The sequence below is a fragment of the Aotus nancymaae genome, unplaced genomic scaffold (genome assembly GCF_030222135.1).
Source record: "Aotus nancymaae isolate 86718 unplaced genomic scaffold, 86718_ANA_hifiasm-v0.15.2.pri h1tg000018l, whole genome shotgun sequence".
Classification (NCBI taxonomy): Eukaryota; Metazoa; Chordata; class Mammalia; order Primates; family Aotidae; genus Aotus; species Aotus nancymaae.
The window spans coordinates 6,501,488-6,521,537 of record NW_026988430.1 but is presented as its reverse complement, the minus strand read 5'-3'; the positions used below and the strand labels follow the sequence as shown (position 1 = coordinate 6,521,537).

General features: G+C 45.1%; 1 protein-coding gene and 1 pseudogene across 4 annotated transcripts in view; one reads left to right on the top strand and one right to left on the bottom strand.

The window, feature by feature from the left end:
* Positions 1 to 8,326: 8,326 nt before the first annotated feature.
* On the top strand, positions 8,327 to 9,783 carry LOC105709857 (actin, cytoplasmic 2-like; annotated as a pseudogene).
* A 4,005-nt stretch (positions 9,784 to 13,788) lies between these two features.
* COPS3 (COP9 signalosome subunit 3) overlaps positions 13,789 to 20,050 on the bottom strand; it is a 33,971-nt gene continuing 27,709 nt past the window's right edge. For 3 of the 4 annotated variants that reach the window (XM_064378199.1, XM_064378197.1, XM_064378200.1), the window contains 3 exons: positions 16,154 to 16,267; positions 14,744 to 14,824; positions 13,789 to 14,113 (listed from right to left, as the gene is read on the bottom strand). In XM_064378199.1, coding sequence (XP_064234269.1) covers positions 14,060 to 14,113; positions 14,744 to 14,824; positions 16,154 to 16,267 — 249 coding nt within the window. In that variant the 3' untranslated portion in view covers positions 13,789 to 14,059. The remainder of the gene's footprint in view (positions 14,114 to 14,743; positions 14,825 to 16,153; positions 16,268 to 20,050) is intronic. The other variant, XM_064378198.1, reaches the window with a different exon arrangement.

Here is a 20,050-nt window from a genome sequence, read left to right as displayed (position 1 = left end):
ACTTAAAAATCATTTCAAAAAGAGATTTGAGGGTAAATATAGCCAACTTAAAGCTCCCTGTCCGCACAGAAGAGAAAAATAGAGAGAAAAACGTTATTGGAGATTGTCAGGTTCTTTTTTTGTGCTTCACCAATGGTTTGTATTAAATTGCTGATGGAACCTGTCCTCTCCCTACATTGAGAGTGTGGAAGGTGCGGGCGACGGCCGTGACGTGACGCGGAGAAGGCTAGGCCCCCGGGTGAGGTTGGTTCCGGAAGTCGGGATCCGTGTGCTTGCGCGCATGTGTGGGATTCGGTATTTCTCCCTCCGTGCGTCTCCCAACTTTTTTAAAAATATGAAAATCAGTTATTGAATACTTTTTTTTTTTTTTGAGACGGAGTCTCTCTCTGTCGCCAGGCTGGAGTGCAATGGCGCGATCTCGGGTCACTGCAACCTCCGCCTCCTGGGTTCAAGCGATTCTCCTGCCCCAGCCTCTCAAGTAGTTGGGTCTACAGGCACCCGCCAACACCCGGCTAATTTTTGTATTTTTAGTAGAGACTGGGTTTCACCATGTTGGCCAGGCCGGTCTCGAACTCCCTACCTCAGGCGATCTGCCCGCCTCGGCCTCCCAAACTGTTGGGATTAAAGGCGTGAACCACCGCGCCCGGCTGAATAACTTTTTTTTTTTTTTTTTGAAATGGAATTTCGCACTTGTTGCCCAGGCTGGAGTGCAGTGACGCAATGTCGGCTCACTGTAATCTCCACCTCCCAGGTTCAAGCGTTTCTCCTGCCTCAGCCTCCCGAGTAGCTGGGATTACAGGTGCGTGCCACCACGACCAGCTAATTTTTTGTATTTTTAGTAGAGATGGGGTTTCGCCGTGTTGATGGGTTTTCGCCAGGCTGGTCTTGAACCCCTGACCTCAGGTGATCCACCCTCCTTGGCCTCCCAACGTGCTGAGATTACAGGAGTGACCCACAGCATCCGGCCTGAATGATATTTTTTAAAACGTAAGCGTCCATTACTCATTTAGCTACTTAAAAGTTAATTATGGACCGAGCACGGTGGCTCACGCCTGTAATCCCAGCACTTTGGGAGGCCAAGGCAGGCAGATCACCTGAGGTCAGTAGTTCGAGACCAGCCTGGCCAGCATGGTGAAACCCCCGTCTCTACTAAAAATACAAAAAAAATTAGCCAGGCATGGTGGTGGGTGCCTGTAACCCCAGCTACTCGGGAGGCTGAGGCAGGAGAATCACTTGAACCCTGGAGGTGGAGGTTGCATTGAGCCGAGATCGCGCCACTGCACTCCAGCCTGGGCGACAGAGCAAGACTCCGTCTCCAAAAAAAATAAAAATAAAAAATTAATTGTAAAGCCATCAGTTTGTGATGTAATGTGGATCCTTCCAGTGAAGCCTTGAGAGAGATGGGAATCACAGCCCGACCCGCTTGGGCGCGCTGCACCCTCCCCGCAGCCCCCCACTACCCGTGAGGCTATGGTTCCCGCAGGGTCCAGAATATGCTCCTCAGGAATAGAAGAAAAGTGAGTGGTTGTGTTTTTGAAATCACAGAGGTCACTTCTCTTTTTTCCTTTTGAATTTCCATGCTGTTTTGAAAAAGGGACATGAGAAAAGAACGAAATTGCAGCTTGTGTTTTCTGCCATCTTCTAGTGGCTTGGTAAAGATTAAGGAATATGGGGTGGCATTATGAGATTAGGCATTGCCTTTACGTGTTTAATTATTCTTATCAAGCCAATTCCTCCTGCTGTTGGACAGCGCAAACTTAACTTATGAGGAGGTAGTAAGTTACAGGGTGATTTTTTTTTTTTTTTTTTTTTTTTTTGAGACGGAGTCTTGCTCTGTTGCCCAGGCTGGAGTGCAGTGGTGCGATCTCTGCTCACGGCAACCTCTTCCTCCCAGGTTCAAGTCATTCTCCTGCCTCAGTCTCCAGAGTAGCTGGGATTACAGGCACCTGCCACCATGCCCAGCTAATTTTTGTATTTTTTGTAGAGATGGGGTTTCACCATGTTGATCAAGCTGGTTTTGAACTCCTGACCTCAGGTGATCCACCTGCCCCTGCCTCCCAAAGTGCTGGGATTACAGGCGTGAGCCACTGTGCCCGGCCCTACAGGGTAATTTTTTTAAATTTATTTTTATTATTACTTTGAGGGTCTTCTGTTGGCTAGTCTGGAGTGCAGTGGCACAATCTCCCACGCTCAAGCGATCCTTCCACCTCTGCCTCCTAGGTAGCTGGGATTACAGTCGGGCCCTGCCATGCCTGGATAATTTTTTTTTTTTTTTGGTAGAGACAGGATCTCACCATGTTGTCCAGACTGAACTCAAGCAATATGCCTGCCTTGGCCTCCTGAAGTGCTAGGATTATAGGCATGAGCCACCATGCCCTGCCACAAGGCAATTTCTGAAGCAAAAACCCCACAAGGGTATACTGATTTGGAACGTTTACCATGAACAGTGCAGACACTTGAATTTTATTCAGTTCACAAGATGCTTTGAGAACCTTCATGAAAAGGGGCAAGAAATGTTTGCAGCCACCTTGTCTCTGTGTTTAACAATTTTTCTAAAAGAAAACATTTCCAGCATTTGTCAAAGTGCACAGGATTCACACTGAAAATGGCTGCGTCTGCGCTTCTGAATACAAATTTGATTAACTGATTTCCACACTAACAAGCAAAGAACTTACAAAATTTCCCACAAATTTCAATTAGTGACCATAGCTGTTTTTATTTAACAAAATTAATGTCTTTTTCTTTAAAAAAAAATAGTTGTATATTCTATTGCTTCTATTGGGAAGACAGAAGTTTTTTCTTTTTCTGTTTTTTTTTTTTTTTTTTTTTGTAATCTTGTATTTGCCCATTTTCTCTTAGTAGTTAGTGTTCTGGAAACATTAATATTTGTTAATGAGGATTTAAGTCAAGCACAAGGTTTTTTTCACCTTGTAACTTTAATTCCAGGAATTACGTTTTTCAGTTTGTTAGTGGAGGTCACCACCTTGCTCAGATTATCCTTATTCCCATGGTGATAGGCTAATGGCGGAAGGTTATTCAACCACTGCATTTCCAGTAAAAGCCAATGTGCATTCACCACAGCTGGGCTCAGTGTAGGCCGTAAACATCTTTCCCAGCACCACTGGCTTCTGCCACCTTCCTCTTTTGGAGGTACTTTCTTAAACCTATAAATCTTTAAAAAATTACTGCCAAATCTTTGCCCCCAGTGAATTGTACCAAAGGTTAATTAAATTGGGCTCTCATGCGGTATAAACTTTCAAGGACATGCAGCAAAAGGGACATCTTAGAAGTCGGAAAACGTACCCATTCTCATGGAAATGACAACTGAAACTCAGCAGTAATGTTCAGAAAGCACAGATGTCAATAATGTCCAACAATTCACAACCAAATGATAGGCAATGCTAATTTCAGCTTCTATCCCATAATGAAAATTGTATGAAATGATTACAGAAGCTCTGGATATGCTACTGCCTGGCTCTCATAGAATCCAGAACGTGTGTTTTCCACCACTGAAAGATGAAAAATCAGAATTAAGATTTCTTTTTTTTTTTTTTTAAAGCCAGTCAAATTTAGCAGTGGGGGGTTGTATACCAACTTTAGTGACACTAATGTCAATAAGTTCTGATAACCCACTACCATCGGACCAGCCAGAATTAAGGTTTCTTGATGCTTTTCTGCCTTACTACTACCAAACCAAGAGGCTTCATTACAGCTGAGTATCCAAATTGATCAATCACTTCCAAGCTATCAGTTGCCAGCACCATATAGCCAAGTGGTAGGGAAAAGTCACATCTCATAGAATGAGTTTTTTATATGTACCCTTAGCCTCAGGGGCTCTGATGTAGCTGGAGGATACAGCTGGGCTTTTCTCTTTCAGTCAAAACACGTGTCAATGACTTTTAGTTTTCAGTTTCAAGAAGAAAGGGTGTATTTCATTTTTAAGCGTTTGAATTTAACATTTTTAATCACATCTCATTATTTTAAAGTTATTATAATTGATTCCCTGTTATAAAAATAATTAATGATTAAGCTTTTGTTTCTTCCAGCAACTGAGAAAACATTCCCTGTTTTTAGATGTTTTGAACAGTTTAGGAGTCTGGCCAGCTGCTGAAATGAAGAGGGAAATTAAATAATATCAATAGTAGTCTGTAATTGCTGCACAATAAAGTTTACTGTGTTGTGTTCAATATAAAACCTAACCCCCAGCTCTGCTTGAAATTAACTAACTCCCTTTAAAACCTACCTTATCTATTCTCCCCACATTCTCAGTAAAGTCCCGGGCATCTCAAGACTCCTGTTTTTCTTGCAGACCAGCTGCAAGGTCACAGGGCAAGATAACGTGCAAATAATGTGCAATATGTTTCTCAAAATGCTATTTGTGGCTGGATGCGGTGGCTCACACTTGTAATCCCAGCACTTTGGGAGGCCGAGGCAGGTGAATCACGAGGTCAAGAGATCGAGACCATCCTGGCCAACATGGTGAAACCGCATCTCTACTAAAAAGTACAAAAATTAGCTGGGTGTTGGCATGCGCCTGTAGTCCCAGCTACTTGGGAGGCTGAGGCAGGAGAATTGCTTGAACCCAGGAGGTGGAGGTTGCAGTGAGCTAAGATCACACCACTGCACTCCAGCCTGGCGCCTGGTGACAGAGCAAGACTGTCTCAAAAAAAAAAAAATGCTATTTTCAAATGTAATGTATATCACAGGATGTGTTACAGATTAACTATTCTTTGTTCTGGCTTCTGTAAACCTGTTAGCTGCTACATCATCCTGGATGTATAAAAAGCCAAGCCCGGTCTTTCTTAGGTGCTCAGCCTTGAGATGCTAATCCGCTAAGCCGGTGGCCACCTTAATAAAATCCTCCTCGGTCTCCTGAATATTCTGCAACAGAAAGTCAGCAAGCAATGAGTAACATTTCAGAAGGTGAGATTCATGCACAATTTATTTTATTTTATTTTTTTGAGACAGAGTCTCACTTTGTCACCAGGCTGGAGTGCAGTGGCGTGATCTTGGCTCACTGCAACCTCCGCCTCCTAGGTTCAAGCGATTCTCCTGCCTCAGCCTCCTGAGTAGCTGGGACTACAGGTGCATACCACCACGCCCAGCTAATTTTTGTATTTTTAGTAGAGACGGAATTTCACCATGTTGGCCAGTATGGTCTCAATCTTTTGACTTCATAATCTGCCCATCTTGGCCTCCCAAAGTGCTCGGATTACAGGCGTGAGCCACCGTGCCCGGCCCATGCACAATTTCTAAGTTCAGGTTTTAGGTAATTAGACAATTAACTCTGTACATAAGGCATCCGGTCAGTTGCGAGGTATGAATTATCAGTGGTCCAATAAAGGCCATTAGGATTAATTTAATATTTCTTACCATAGCAATTTCTGTAAGCTTTTAAAAATTAACCTCCCTCCACCAATTAGAATTCATCTGCTATGCCTTTTGTGTTTTAATCTACTACTAGGTGTAAGGCCAGTTGCCTTGCCGGGAGCTCGGACGCACACACACCCCCCCCCCTCGACTTTTTTCCGAAAGCTCGGACATGCTCAGGCATGTTCCTGTCTCCCTTTCTCACACAGCCTGGCTTTCCCTTAAAGAACCCAGTATGCAAGCAGGGTCTTGTGATTGCAGCCAATAGCAGCCGAGTCTTTCTAGCCAACAGCAGCCAAGTAATTCTAACCAATAGCAGCCAAGTCCTGTATGCAAACAAAGGCTTGTAACCTTATCCAATAGTAGTCCTGCTCTCCCACAACCAATCGAGCTCTTCCACTCCCTATAAAACCCCACGTCTGAGAGGAGTCCATGTGACTTCTCCGGCCCCTCCTGTCGGACCGCAGAACCTTGCCCGGGAGCCTGAATAAACCCTTCACATTGGACCTTCTTGTGTTGGCCTCAGTTTCTTCCTTTTAAACTCAGCGAGAACAAACCTTACACTAGGTGCCTATGAAATATCAAGTATATAAACTTTAGTCTAACAATCAACTATAGAGCCAGTCTATGGATTCAGACTTAGTAAATGCTTTTTGCAATTTAAAATGTTCTTTGGTTTCAGCCTTGAATGTTAGGAAAAGATACAGATAGGATTTTGTCTTTGTTCACTATCATTAAGTAATTCAATTACTTAAAACACAGCCATCATATTTTCTTATTTACAGATACGTGACTTACAAGTCATTCGTTTTCTCTGGCCCCTTTGCAACTGCTCAGACTTAGGTGCAAATAATATCACCTTCCGCAAAGTGGCTACTAATTCAGGTTGCAACCCAGAAACTTAGGACTTACAAACCCAAAACTTAATTTATGTTTCTTTTTTGTTGTTGTTGTTTTTGAGACGGAGTCTTGCTCTGTTGCCCAGGCTAGAGTGTAATGGTGCAATCTGAGCTCACTGCAAATTCTGCCTGCCAGGTTCAAGCGATTCTCCTGCCTCAGCCTCCCGAGTAGCTGGGACTGCAGGTACAAGCCACCACACCTGGCTAATATTTGTATTTTTAGTAGAGATGGGTCTTCACTGTGTTAGCCAGGCTGGTCTCAATATCCTGAACTTGACTTCCCAAAGTGCTGGGATTACAGGGGTGAGCCACTGCGCCCGGCCTCTTTTTTTTTTTTTGAGATGTGAGTCTCTCACTGCCCACCAGGCTGGAGTGAAGTGGCGCTATCTTGGCCTCACTGCAACCTCTGTCTCCCGGGTTCAAGCGATTCTCCTGCCTCAGCCTCTCGAGTAGTTGGGATTACAGGTGCCCGCCCCCACACCTGGCTAATTTTGTATTTTTAGTAGAGACGGGGTTTTGCCATGTTGGCTGGGCTGGTCTCGAACTCCTGACCTCAGGTGATCCACCCGCCTCAGCCTCCCAAAGTGCTGGGATTACAGGCATGAGCCACTGCGCCCAGCTGAAAACTTCATTTTGAAAAGCAAGTAACGGGAGAGGATCGGACTACAAATTTACTATTGGCATATACAGAGAAGGGAATCTGAACAAGGTAGATTTGGTACTTAAAAAGCTAAGAAGGAGTTGAGCACAGTGGCTCACGCCTATATTCCTAGCACTTTGGGAGGCTGAGGGGGTTCGAGGCCTGGCTGGGCAATGAAGCAAAACCTTATCTCAAAAAATAATTAGCCAGGCATGTTGTTGCACAGCTGTAGTCCCAGCTCCTGGGAAGGCTGAGGTAGGAGGGTTGCTTGAGGCCAGGAGTTGGAGGTTGCAATGAGACATGATCACACATGAATAGCCACTGCAGTCCAACCTAGGCAATTTGCTTTAAGTATTTGTCCCTGATTAGATTACACAGGCATTATTCTACTGCTGAGGCTAGTTGGTATGTTTCACAGTAATGCTCTATACCTGGCTTTGCCTGGGAAATTGATTTACTAAACTAGGTAAAGAAGGTGCCATACATGCAGGGCAGGAGAAATCACATTACTTTATTGCCCATTTATACCACTCTTCTTCTTCTTTTTTTTATTTATTTTTTTAAAGATGGGGTTTCTCCATCATGGCCAGGCTGGTCTTGAACTCCTGACCTTGGGTGATCCACCCACCTCGGCCTCCCAAAGTGCTAGGATTACAGGCATGAGCCACCGCACCCGGCCTTGTTTTTGTTTTTTTAGACAGATTCTCGCTCTGTCACCCAGGCTGGAGTGCAGTGACACAATCTCAGCTCACTGAAGCCTCCACCTCCCGGGTTCAAGCAATTCTCCTGCCTCAGCCTCTCAAGTAGCTGAGATTATAGGCGCCTGCCACTACACCCAGCTAATTTTTTTGCGTTTTTAGTAGACACAGGGTTTCACTGTGTTAGCCAGGATGGTCTCAGTCTCTTCACCTCATGATCTGCCTGCCTTGGCCTCCCCAAGTGCTGGGATTACAGGCGTGAGCCACTGCACCCGGCCAAGTACCATTCTTTAACTCAGAAAATACCTGCTACTTTCAAAAGTATGCAATCAGGACGGGCACAGTGGCTCATGCCTGTAATCCCAGCACTTTGGGAGGCCAAGGCCAGCGAATTACATGAGGCCAGGAGTTTGAAACCAGCCTGGCCAACATGGCGAAACACTGTCTCTACTAAAAATACAAAAATTAGCTGGGCATGGTAGCAGGCACCTGTAATCCCAGCTACTCAGGAGGCTGAGGCAGGAGAATCACTTGAACCCGAGAGACGAAGTTTGCACTGGAGTACAGTGAACTGAGATTGCACCACTGAACTCTGGCCTGGGTGACAGAGTGAGACTCTAAAACAAAAAAAGAGATTTTCAAAATTAACTCCTGGTCTCACGTGCGGCTGCCAGCCTGTGCACCCACCACTCCACTGCCTGACTCCTCTGCCAATCACAATGGAAGAAGAGATCACCACACTCATCACTGACAGTGGCTTTGGCATGTGCAAAGCTGACTTTGCTGGACAATGCCCCCAAGCTGTGTTTCCCTCCATTGTTGGGCACCCCTGGCTCCAGGGCATGATGGTGGGCATGGGCCAGAAGGACTCCTACATGGGTGACGAGTCCCAGAGCAAGCACAGCATCCTGACCTTGAAATACCTCATTGAGCACGGCATCGTCACTAACTGAGATGATGATATGGTTTGGCTGTGTTTCCATCCAAATCTCATCTTGAATTGTAACTCCCACAATTCTCACGTGTCATGGGAGGGAACTGGGGGAGGGGAATTTAATCATGGAGGCAGGTCTTTCCCATGCTCGTCTCGTGATACTGAATACGTCTCACAAGATCTGGTGGTTTTTAAAATGGGAGTTTCCTTGCACAAGGTCTCTCTCTCTCTCTCTCTCTCTCTCTCTCTCCCCCCTCTCTCCCTCTCTCTCTCTTTGCCTGCTGCCATTCATGTAAGACGTGACTTGCTGCTCCTTGCCTTCTGCCATGATTGTGAAGTCTCCCCAGCCAGGTGGAACTGTCAGTCCATTAAACCTCTTTCTTTTGTAAATTGTCCAGTCTTGGGTATGTCTTTATCAGCAGTGTGAAAACAGACTAATACAGACGACATGGAGAAGATCGAACACCACACCTGCAATAAGCTGCATGTGGTTCCAGAGGAGCACCGGGTGCTGCTGACCAAAGACCCCCTGAGCCCCAAGGCTAACAGAGAGAAGATGACTCAGATCATATTTAGACCTTCAACACCTGGGCCACATATGTAGCCATCCAAGTCATGCTGTCCCTCTACACCTCTGGGTGCACTACTGGCATTGTCCTGGACTCTGGAGGTGGCCACCACATGGTGCCTATCTATGAGGGCTATGCCCTCCCTGTGCCATCCTGTGTCTGGACCTGGCTGGCCATGAGATAGCCACTGCCACATCCTCCTCCTCCCTGGAGAAGAGCTGTGAGCTGCCCGATGGCAGGTTGTCGCCATTGGCAACGAGCAGTTCCGGTGTCTGGAGGCACTGTTCCAGCCTTCCTTCCTGGGTATGGAATCTTTCAGCATCCATGAGATCACCTTCAACTCCATCATGAAGTGTGACGTGGACATCTGCAAAGACCTGTATGCCAACATGGTGCTGTCTGGCGGCACCACATGCACCCGGGCATCCCGACAGGATGCAGAAGATCACTGCCCTGGTGCCCAGCAGCATGAAGATCAAGATCATTGTGCTTCCCCATGAGTGCAAGTACTCAATGTGGATCAGCAGCTCCATCCTGGCTTCACTCTTCACCTTCCAGCAGATGTGGGTCAGCAAGCAGGCGTTATGAAGAGTTGAGCTCCACCATCGTCCACCACAAATGGACTGTGAGCCGACACGTAGCATTTGCTGCATGGGTTAATTCTGAAGTATAAATTTGCCCCTGGCAAATGCATATACCTCATGCTAGCCTCACAAAATTGGAATAAGCCTTCGAAAAGAAATTGTCCTTGAAGTTTGTATCTGATATCAGCACTGGATTGTAGAACTTGTTGCTGATTTTGACCTTGCATTCAAGTTTAAATGATAGCTATCATATTTTCTTATTCACGGATATCTGACTTAAAAATCCGTGGTATTTAATGCCCTATACATATCTTTGATTTCAACCCTTAGTACTTGTGGCTTGGTCACTTCGTGGCTGATGTAAGAACTGGCTTCTGGAAGACAAGTCGGTGGCTCAGTCTGTCTGTGTGTCCAGCAGTTTCTGATCTGTGCAGGATGTTAATGTGTCAGGGCTGAGTGCTCTGGGATTTCTGTAGAGGCTGGTAAGGGCTCCTGAACTGATTGTTTCTGCCTTGCCGGTCTATCAGGGTTGGAGAAGTCCAAACCGTAGGACCCAGTTTCCTTTCTTAGCTGTTTTCCTGCTAGAACACTATGAGCTGCTACTTGTCTTGAGTTGGAAGCAGTTTGCATTTCCACCGGTAAATGTATTCATCCTTTTAATTTATGTAAGGTTTTCTTGTACGCAATTCTCGATTCTTTGAGATAACAACACATTTTGTTCTTTTTTTCTGTTATGTGAGAACATTAGGCCCCAGCAACACATCATTGTGTAGGAAAAATAAAAGTGCTGCCAAAAAAAAAAAAAAAAATTGGCCAGGCGTGGTGGCGCATGCCTGTAATCCCAGCACTTTGGACCACTTTGGCCAACGTGAAACCCCATCTCTAGTAAAATACAAAAATTAGCTGGGCGTGGTGGCAGGTAATCCCAGCTATCAGGGAGGCTGAGACAGGAGAATTGCTTGAACCCAGGAGGTGGAAGTTGCAGTGAGCCAAGATTGCGCCACTACACTCCAGCCTGGGTAACAAAGTGAGATTCAAAAAAAAAATCAAGGCTGGGCATGGTGGCTCACACCTGTAATGCCAGCACTTTGGGAGGCTGAGGCAGGGGGATCACGAGGTCAAAAGATTGAGGTCATCCTGGCCAACAAAGTGAAACCCCGTCTCTACTAAAAATACAAAAAATTAGCTGGGTGTGTAGGCATGCTCCTGTAGTCCCAACTACTCATGAGGCTGAGGCAGGAGAATTGCTTGAACCTGGGAGGCAGAGGTTGCAGTGAGCTGAGATGGCGTCACTGCACTTCAGCCTGGTGACAGAGCAAGACTCTGTCTCTAAAAACAAAAATCAGTAGTCTCACTGAGGTAGTAGCTACAGTGAACAAATACCACCCCCTAGGGTTTGGGTAACAAAGTGGAAAAGATTGGGATGAATAGAACTTAGAAGTCTGAAGGGGGCACAGTGGGGAGATGGAGGAGGCCTGCCTCCTGGCCCCTTATCTCTAAGGGGCTGCACTGAGGCTAATTCTAGGAGCATGGGGGAACTGCGCACTGGAAGCCGAATTGCCTGGACCATACTGCTCAGCAGAGTCAGACACAGGAGCCTGTCCCTTTCTCCCACGAGCTGTAATCCCCTTCCTGCTGGTTTGCAGAGATCTAGCCCAGAAGCAGAACACAGAACAGGGGATTCAAAGCTGTGACGATCATGACCAGCACTCTCCTCAAACACTGACTCAAGGGTTTGCAGGTACTAGGACAAGGTTCTAAGAAACATACCCCTTTTCAGTTCAAACTTTCCAAAAAAATGCAGTATTGTAACGAATCCATCTTGGGAAAAAATTATAATAGTGTCCACATCATTAGCAGCTCATGAGAGAGTTACTTTTCACTTACACAGTCTCGACGTCCAAGTACTAGGAGTTCTCAGACACATTTTAAGTGATTTTAATTTCAGATCCAGATAAATAAGAAGTTGTCTAGTTTTTTTTTTTTTTTTAAATAAAACAGGGTCTGTAATTCACTACACAGATAAGACATCATTTTCCATTAAATATTTTGTTTCTTAAGTGCAGGTATACATAAGCAAGTGACAGTGATACAACCCACAAATAGTCCTAATTCAAGTGTTAGAGAATTTGAGTTTAGTTGATGGGTCAGCAAACTACAGGCTTCAGATCAAATCTGGCCTGCTGCTACTTTTTATAAATAGTTTTACTGCAACACAGCCACATTTGCTCATGCACAGCTATGCACTTCCCTGCAGCAACACAGAGTAGTTACAATAGGCCATATGACCTCCAAAGCCTTAGGGGCAACTTTTTGTGACTCATGAGGTTCCTTTTTCTTTTTTTTTTTGAGATGGAGTCTTGCTCTGTCACCAGCCTGGAGTGTAGTGGCACAATCTCAGCTCACTGCAACCTCCACCTCCTGGGTTCAAGCGATTCTTCCACCTCAGCCTCCCGAGTAGCTGGGACCACAGGCACGTGCCACCATGCCCCGCTAATTTTTTTGTATTTTTAGTAGAGACGGGGTTTCACCATGTTGGCCAGGATGGTCTCGATCTCTTGCTTGTGATCCGCCCGCCTCGGCCTCCCAAAGTGCTGGGATTACAGGCGTGAGCCACCGCGCCCGGCCTTCTTTTTCTTTTTTAGTATCGAGTCTTGCTCTTGTTGCCCAGGCTGGAGTGCGATGGTGTGATCTCGGCTCACTACAACCTCCGCCTCCTGGGTTCCAGTGATTCTCCTTCAGCCTCCCTAGTAGTTGAGACTACAGGCACCCACCACCCCCACATACCTGGCTAATTTTTTGTATTTTTAGTAGAGATGGGGTTTCACCATGTTGGCCAGGCTGGTCTGGAATTCCTGACCTCTGGTGATCCACCCACCTCAGCCTCCCAAAGTGCTGGGATTACAGGTGTGAGCCACTGCACCTGGCTGAGGTTTCTTTTTTAAATAATGAAAATGTGACTTACCAGACAACTTGAAACATTTTAAGAACTGAACGTTTGTAGTAAGAGAGAAATGTTTTTTAAGGCCCAAATTTGATGTGTTTTAACCTGACCACACTTTCTTTTTTTTGAGATGGAGTTTGCTCTTGTTGCCCATTGGAGTGCAATGGTGCAATCTCGGCTCACTGCAACCTCCGCCTCCCAGGTTCAGGTGACACTCCTTCCTCAGCCTCCCAGGTAGCTGGGATTACAGGCATGTCTCCACACTTTATTCTGCTCTACACCATTCCAGGGCTAAATCAGTAAATCCTAGTCCAAATTCCTGTGAGAGGAGAGGCCCTGAACATAATCAAAATGTAGCTATCAGTTTACCTGAAATGCTTTGAGAAGGAACAGTGGGAAAGCCTGCCATTTGTCTCTTAAAAACTGTTAAATCGAGAGGGGAAAAAAGCCATTTTCAAGACTACTAAAGTGTAGCCCACACTAAGGGCTAGAAGGTGCTTGTGACACCACCTGGGCAACCTGGCAAAACCCATCTCTATCAAAAAAAACAAAAAAACAAAAAAATTAGCTGGCTGTGGTGGTGCTTGCCTGCAGCCCCAGCTACTTAGAAAGCTGAGGTGGGAGAATCACCTGAGTCTGAGAAGTTTAGGTGAGCCATGATCACACCATTGCACTCCAGCCTGGGTGACAGAGACCCTGTCTCAAAAAAAAGTGAAGTGCCAATGGCAATTCATACTTTTTCCACAATTCATACTTTCACTAATATGCATGTTAATTTTAATTTTAAAAATTAGGTTATGCTTTATGGACTCTCCTACTTCTTTTTTTTTTTTCATACAGACAGGGTCTCACTATGTTAACCAAGGTGGTCTGAATTCCTGGCCTCAAGCAATCCTGCCTTGGCCTCCCAAAGTGCTAGGATATTATATACAAGTGTGAGCCACCATGTCTGGCCTTTTTTTTTTTTTTTAAGACACTGATAACAACTTAGATTTTTTTTTAGATACGAATATGTCAATGAATTTTAAAAAAACCTTTCAGATTCAAATCTTCCAAAAATACCTAAAATCTAACTATTTCTGTTCACAATGAATGTGCTTAGTAAAAACTTTTTAGAGGGGAAAAAAGTGATACAGAAGACACATTAATGTTCAAGCAATTTAAAACAAAAAAGTAGATTTAATGCAGTAACAATAATCTGAGGATAAATAAATCCATGACAGACTTTAAAGTTTGCAAATCTGTTTCCTTTCTTTGCAGAGAATGGTTTTCTGAAAGCACATAGGACTGAAGATGTCAAAACAAAACTTAATTTCTTAATAACCAGGTGACACAGGCTTGGTCCTCTCTGCTGCTCTCCAAACGTTTGCCACTGGCCAAGATGGTAGTTTCTCTTGTTCAGCTCAGGATGGATGTTAGTTTCAGGAGTAACTGGATGGTTTGTTTCCTGAATCATCTTCTTGTGAGCCCATACTCTGTAAAGGGAAAGTGAAGCTATGTATTTATGTTTGCCTTTATCTAGGGTTCTCCAGCAGCCCAGTAAGCACACCAGTTACCTGGTCCCTCCCAGAACAAAGTCACCCTGGGAACAAGGGCAGGCAATTCAGGAACCACCCTAAGCATCCCTAAGTGTACTTCCAGGCCGTCGCTTGAAAATGCTCTCAACTAGGATTTCTCCATGATCGTATGGTAAAGGTCTTCAAGAAATATTTAATAACCTGAAACTTAGTTCCTGTGCCTGATGTGACAACATCCCTCCTTCTCCACCCAGTCTACATTTTTTTTTTTTTTGAGACGGAGTTTTGCTCTTGTTGCCCAGGCTGAAGTGCAATGGAGCGATCTTGGCTCACTGCAACCTCTGCCTCCTGGGATCAAGCGATTCTCCTGCCTCAGCCTCCCGAGTAGCTGAGATTACAGGCAGTGCCACCATGCCCAGCTAATTTTGTATTTTTAGTGGAGACAGGGTTTCTCTATGTTGGTCAGGCTGGTCTTGAACTCCTGACCCCAGGTAATCCATCTGCCTTGGCCTCCCAAAGTGCTGGGATTACAGGCGTGAGCCACCGTGCCTGGCCCAGTCTACTTCTTATAAGGGGAACTGTAATTACCTTTTGCACAAACTGGGGGTTCACTGTGATCTCCTGGTCCATGGCCTTCAGCCGCTCATCCAGCTCTATGCACTTCAGCATCTGCATGACAGGCACATCAGAAGGTGGTCAGCAGCAGATTCAGGTCATCCTTTCTAACTTACTGTTAGACTGTTAATATGGCTGTTAACATGAGTGCTGTAGATTCACAATCTCTTGTTCTGAAACCATACCAAATACCCCACCCAACAGGACCTAGGCAAACCTCATAATCAAACACATAGTATGTTTTGCAGTGAAACTGGAGTATATTCACACTGAGATAAAAGACAAGACACCATTTCAGGTGACATTTTGCCATCAAATTAGTTACAAAAAAAACAGTTTTCTGAGATTCAATATTCAGTTCACTTCCCTGCTCAGAAGTTAGAAACACAAACCACCCAAAAAATGCCCCCCTTCAGCCCCAGAATCAGGGCAGCATGCCCTCAGGAGATGCAGAGGTGGCTGCTGCTGTTGTGGCCCATGCTGTTGCCTGAAGGGGACCTTCGGGAGGGGGCTCTGCTCTTCTCCTCCAGGCACCCCGACTCTGCTTCTGACTGACACAGGGAGAGATGTTTCCCGACCTCCCAACCTGGAACTCAACAGACATTTCAGCAAAACCACAAGGCCCTCTGTTGTAAGTGGCAGCTGGGAATCAAGTTATACTAGGCCCTTCAAGTGTTTTCAGAGTTAAGGGAGGTTTTGATGAGCTAGCTGGGATGTCTAATCCACTATTTATTTATACCCATACAATCAGGAAGAGTTTTTTTTTATTTTTTTGAGGCAGAGTCTCCCTCCATTTCCCAAGCTGGAGTGCAGTGGTGCGATCTCAGGTAACTGCAACCTCTGCCTCCCAGGTTCTTCTAAGCAATTTTCCTGCCTCAGCCTCCAGAGTAGAGTAGCTGGGATTACAGGTACACACCACCATGCTCAGCTAATTTTTTTTTTTTTTTTTTTTTTTTTTTTTTAGTAGAGATGGGTTTCGCCATGTTGCCCAGGCTGGTCTCCAACTCCTGACCTCAAGAGATCCATCCACTTCAGTCTCCCAAAGTGCTGGGATTACAGGCATGAGCTACTGCGTCCAGCCTGGAAGAGTTTTACGCAGCCCATTCTGGGTTTTTGTTGTTGTTTTTCTTGAGACACAGTCTTGCTCTGTTGCCCAAGCTGGAGTGCTGTGGCACAACTGCAGCTCACTGTAACCCCTGCCTCCAGGGTTCAAGCAATTCTCCTTAAGCAGCCCATTTTGAAATTTACTTTCTAGTAACCAAGATGTACATAGACTGGGAACTACCTGTACTTAAAACTAAAATTACCTGGAACACAGGAGCAGTATTTCAAATACATTTCAACTGTCAATTAAAAAAATAAAAATATGGCATTCATGTTTACCTCCTGATCAATGTTATGAAGCATGGCTGGGTTATTATATTTTTCAGGGTTATCATGGAAACTGACCATACCGTCCTTCTGGTTAATACTTGCAAAAATCTCACCATCTTCTATCTACCAAAAAAAAAAAAAAAAAAAAAAAAAAAATCAGGAAAGCAGTTCGGACCCGAATGCTATATGAATACAGAGTCGTCCAGTATAATCAGGGAAAAGCACAGAAGGCAACATGGATATAAACAAACTTGTATATTTATAAGCACCATTTGTTATCCAACAGCCTACTATTTGCTAGGCACCATTATAGATGCTAAGAGGTATGAAACTGATGCACACACACACAAAATCCCTACCCTTGCATTTTTGTTGAGGTGAAGTCTACACAACATAATTAACCATTTTAATTTATTTATTTATTTGAGACGGCGTCTCGCTCTGTCTCTCAGGCTGAAGTGCAGTGGTACGTTCTCAGTTCACTGCAACCTCCGCCTCCTGGGTTCAAGCAATTCTCCTGCCTCAGCCTCCCAAGTAACTGGGATTACAGGTGCCTGCCACCACGCCCAGCTATTTTTTTTTGTATTTTTAATAGACACAGGGTTTCAGCATGGTGGCCAGGCTGGTTTTGAACTCCTAACCTCAAGTGATCCGCTCGCCTTGGCCTCCCAAAGTGCTAGGATTACAGGCATGAGCCACCACACCTGGCCTACCATTTTCAGGTGAGCAATTCATTGGCACTTAATGCATTCTACAATGTTGTGCACCTACCATCTCTATCTAGTTCTGGAGCATTTTCATTACCCTAGAAAGAGGCCCCAGACCCATTAGCAGTCCCTCCCCATTCCCTTGTCCTCCCAGCCCCTGGAAACCACCAATCTGTTCTTGTCTCTTATGGATTTGCCTTTTCTGGATATAGGAACGGAGTCATCCACTATGTAGTCTTTTGTGGTCTGGCTTCCCTCAGCATGATGTGTTTGAGGTACCCTTGTATTTTTCAACATCAATTGCATTGAGATATAATTTACATTCCCTTTTTTTTTTTGAGATGGGGTCTTGGTCTGTCACCCGGGCTGGAGTGCAGTGGCTCGATCTCTGCTCACTGCTACCTCTACCTTCTGGGTTCAGGGGATTCTCTTACCTCGGCCTCCCGAGTAGCTGGGACTATAGGTGTATGCCACCTCGCCTGGCTAATTTTTTGTATTTTTGTAGAGATCGAGTTTTGCCATGTTGGCCAGGCTGGGCCACTGTATTTTAAAAAGTAAAGCCTAACACATTTTCATTTCATCCCAGTGGAAACTATCTTTCTGATTCTTCAAGAAAACTTTACCACTGCTGATTCCAAGACAGATTCAAGGTCTATATATTATTTATTTGCATCAGTTACTGGGGATTTATTTGACTCATCCTCGAAGCCAAATCCTGCTCATGAAGTTAAAAAGTGAGATACCAATAAAAGTCCCAAACAGATATTTTATTCCTAACAAGATGCTCCCCACGTGTGATAATGACTTGTCCGTTTGTTAGAAATGAAACTGCTGGCCTACTCCTCTCTAGCTTTGGAAGGGATAGATGCTATTTAGTGAAACAGCAACCAGCCCCAGTACATACTACACAAAATGCACAGTTCTCTATGTGATCACAGACAGCTGCCTCTTTAAGAAGCAGATGGAATGTACCTAAGCAAAATTTGGACCTACCGTCACCACAGCAGCACTATTCAAAATAAATAAACCAGAACTGGAAACAACCCCAATGTCCAACTAATTAAAATGGAAAGGTGTATCAAACACTGGAACACGGTAGCCCTGAAAACGAATGAACTGTGGCTACGTAGAGCATCACACACAACTCTCACCACGCTGAGCCAAAAACCAGATCCCCAGAAAGTATGTACTGTATGTTTCCTTCTATATAAAGTTCAGAAACAAACACAACTAAAATAGGATGTTAGAAGTCAGGATAGGAATGACCTTTCTAGAGAGGCACAGGGCTGGGAGCAGGCACGAGGGATATTTTCCAAGTGCCAGTCATATTCTGTTCCTTCATCTAGGTGTTGGAAACTTTGTGAAAATGTGTTTAGCTGTACACTTGTGTACTTTTCCAATGTTTACTTAAAAAAACACAAACCCTGACCTCACAAACCTTTCATTCTAGGGGAAGGGTTTCTCAAGCCTGGCAGTACTGACGTTTGGGGCCAGATAGTGCTTTGATGTGTGGGCTGTCCTGGGTGCTGTGGGATGTTTAGCAGCAGCCCTGGCCCGTACCCATTAGACATCAGTAGCAACCCCATCTGTGAAAACCAAAACTATCTCCCGACGTTGCCTAATGTCTCCTGGCAGACGAAATCACCCTCAGGGGAGAACCACTGTTCCAGAGCCTGTCAGGGTATCTGGGCTGGTTAAGCAGGGTTCAAAACTCACACCCACTTTGACCCCTCAACCCACTGCTGCCTTGCATGTCCTGTCTGGTGTCATAACGACTCATGTATTTCTTCTCATTCACCACTGAAGAGTGAATTTCTTGGGGAAAGTCTGTAGATTACTCATTCTGTGTAACCCCTGTGGGGTTAGTAAGATGCTCTTAGCAGATACAAGTCATAGAGCTATGGTTTTATTTGGTGTGTGCATGTTTTGAGTGGTAAGTTGAAGCAAAAAGCCCTTTAGAACATTTGTAAATTGAACTATCAAAATGAAATAGCTAAGTGCAGTGGCTGTAGTCCCAGCTGTAATCCCAGCGCTCCTGTAATCCCAGCACTTTGGGAAGCCAAGGTGGGAAGGTCCCTTGAGGTCAGAAGTCTCAAGTTGTGCCTGGGCAACATAATGAGACCCTGTCTCTACAAAAAAATTTTAAAATTAGCCGAGTGTGGTGGCACACACCTGTAGTCCCAGCTACTTGGGAGGCTGAGGTGAAAGGATCATATAAGCCAAGGCAGTCCAGGCTGCAGTAAGCCATGACTACGGCACTGTACTACAGCCTGGGCCACACAGCAAGACCCTGTTATAATCAATCAATCAAAATACAGTACACTGTTATCACAAGGGAAACTAGTTTTATTACTCCTAATTCTGAAATCATATGAAGCTTTGCCTGTCCTGAGCTGAGGATACAGGTTTGTTATCAGTGAACTAAAACCAGATCAGAACTATGTACTTATGTAACTGAATAGATAGGTAGATTACAATACATCAATGTGGTAGGTTATCATATAGTCATTTAAATGAGGCTTATCCAAATCAGGAGTGGATGCCTGGTTGGAGTGGGGCTGAGAGTGGGGAAATGCAACTAGGGGGTGATAAAAGGGTGTGTCAGTGCACTGGTGCGGTTTCATTTCTGAAGCTGGGTGCAAACTACGTGGGTGTGTGCTCTGGCCTCCTTTCTGTCAGTGTTGCTCACAGCATAATAATCATCATGGACAGGCCAGGTGCAGTGGCTCACGCCTGTAATCCCAGCACTCGCGAGGCCGAGGCGGGCAGACCACAAGGTCAGGAATTCGAGACCAGCCTGACCAACATAGAGAAACCCCGTCTCTACTAAAAATACAAAAATTAGCTGGGTATGGCAGTGCACGCCTGTAATCCCAGCTACTCAGGAGGCTGAGGCAGGAGAATTGCTTGAACCCAGGAGGCGGAGGTTGCAGTGAGCCTAGAGTGCACCACTGCACTCCAGCCTGGGTGACAGAGCGAGACTCTGTCTCAAAATAAATAAATAAATCATCATCATGGACCAAAACCCTCAGTGAGGGAAGAGACTGAGTCAGAACGTCAGTCAGTGATGTCACTAAGCACACTGTGTAGTTCACCCAACAGTGCTGAGCAAGGCTTCTTGCTACGGCAATTGCTTTACATACGTACTGGCAAAAGCTTGTGATCTCAGCACAGGTAAGCAGAGAAAGTAGCCCTATGT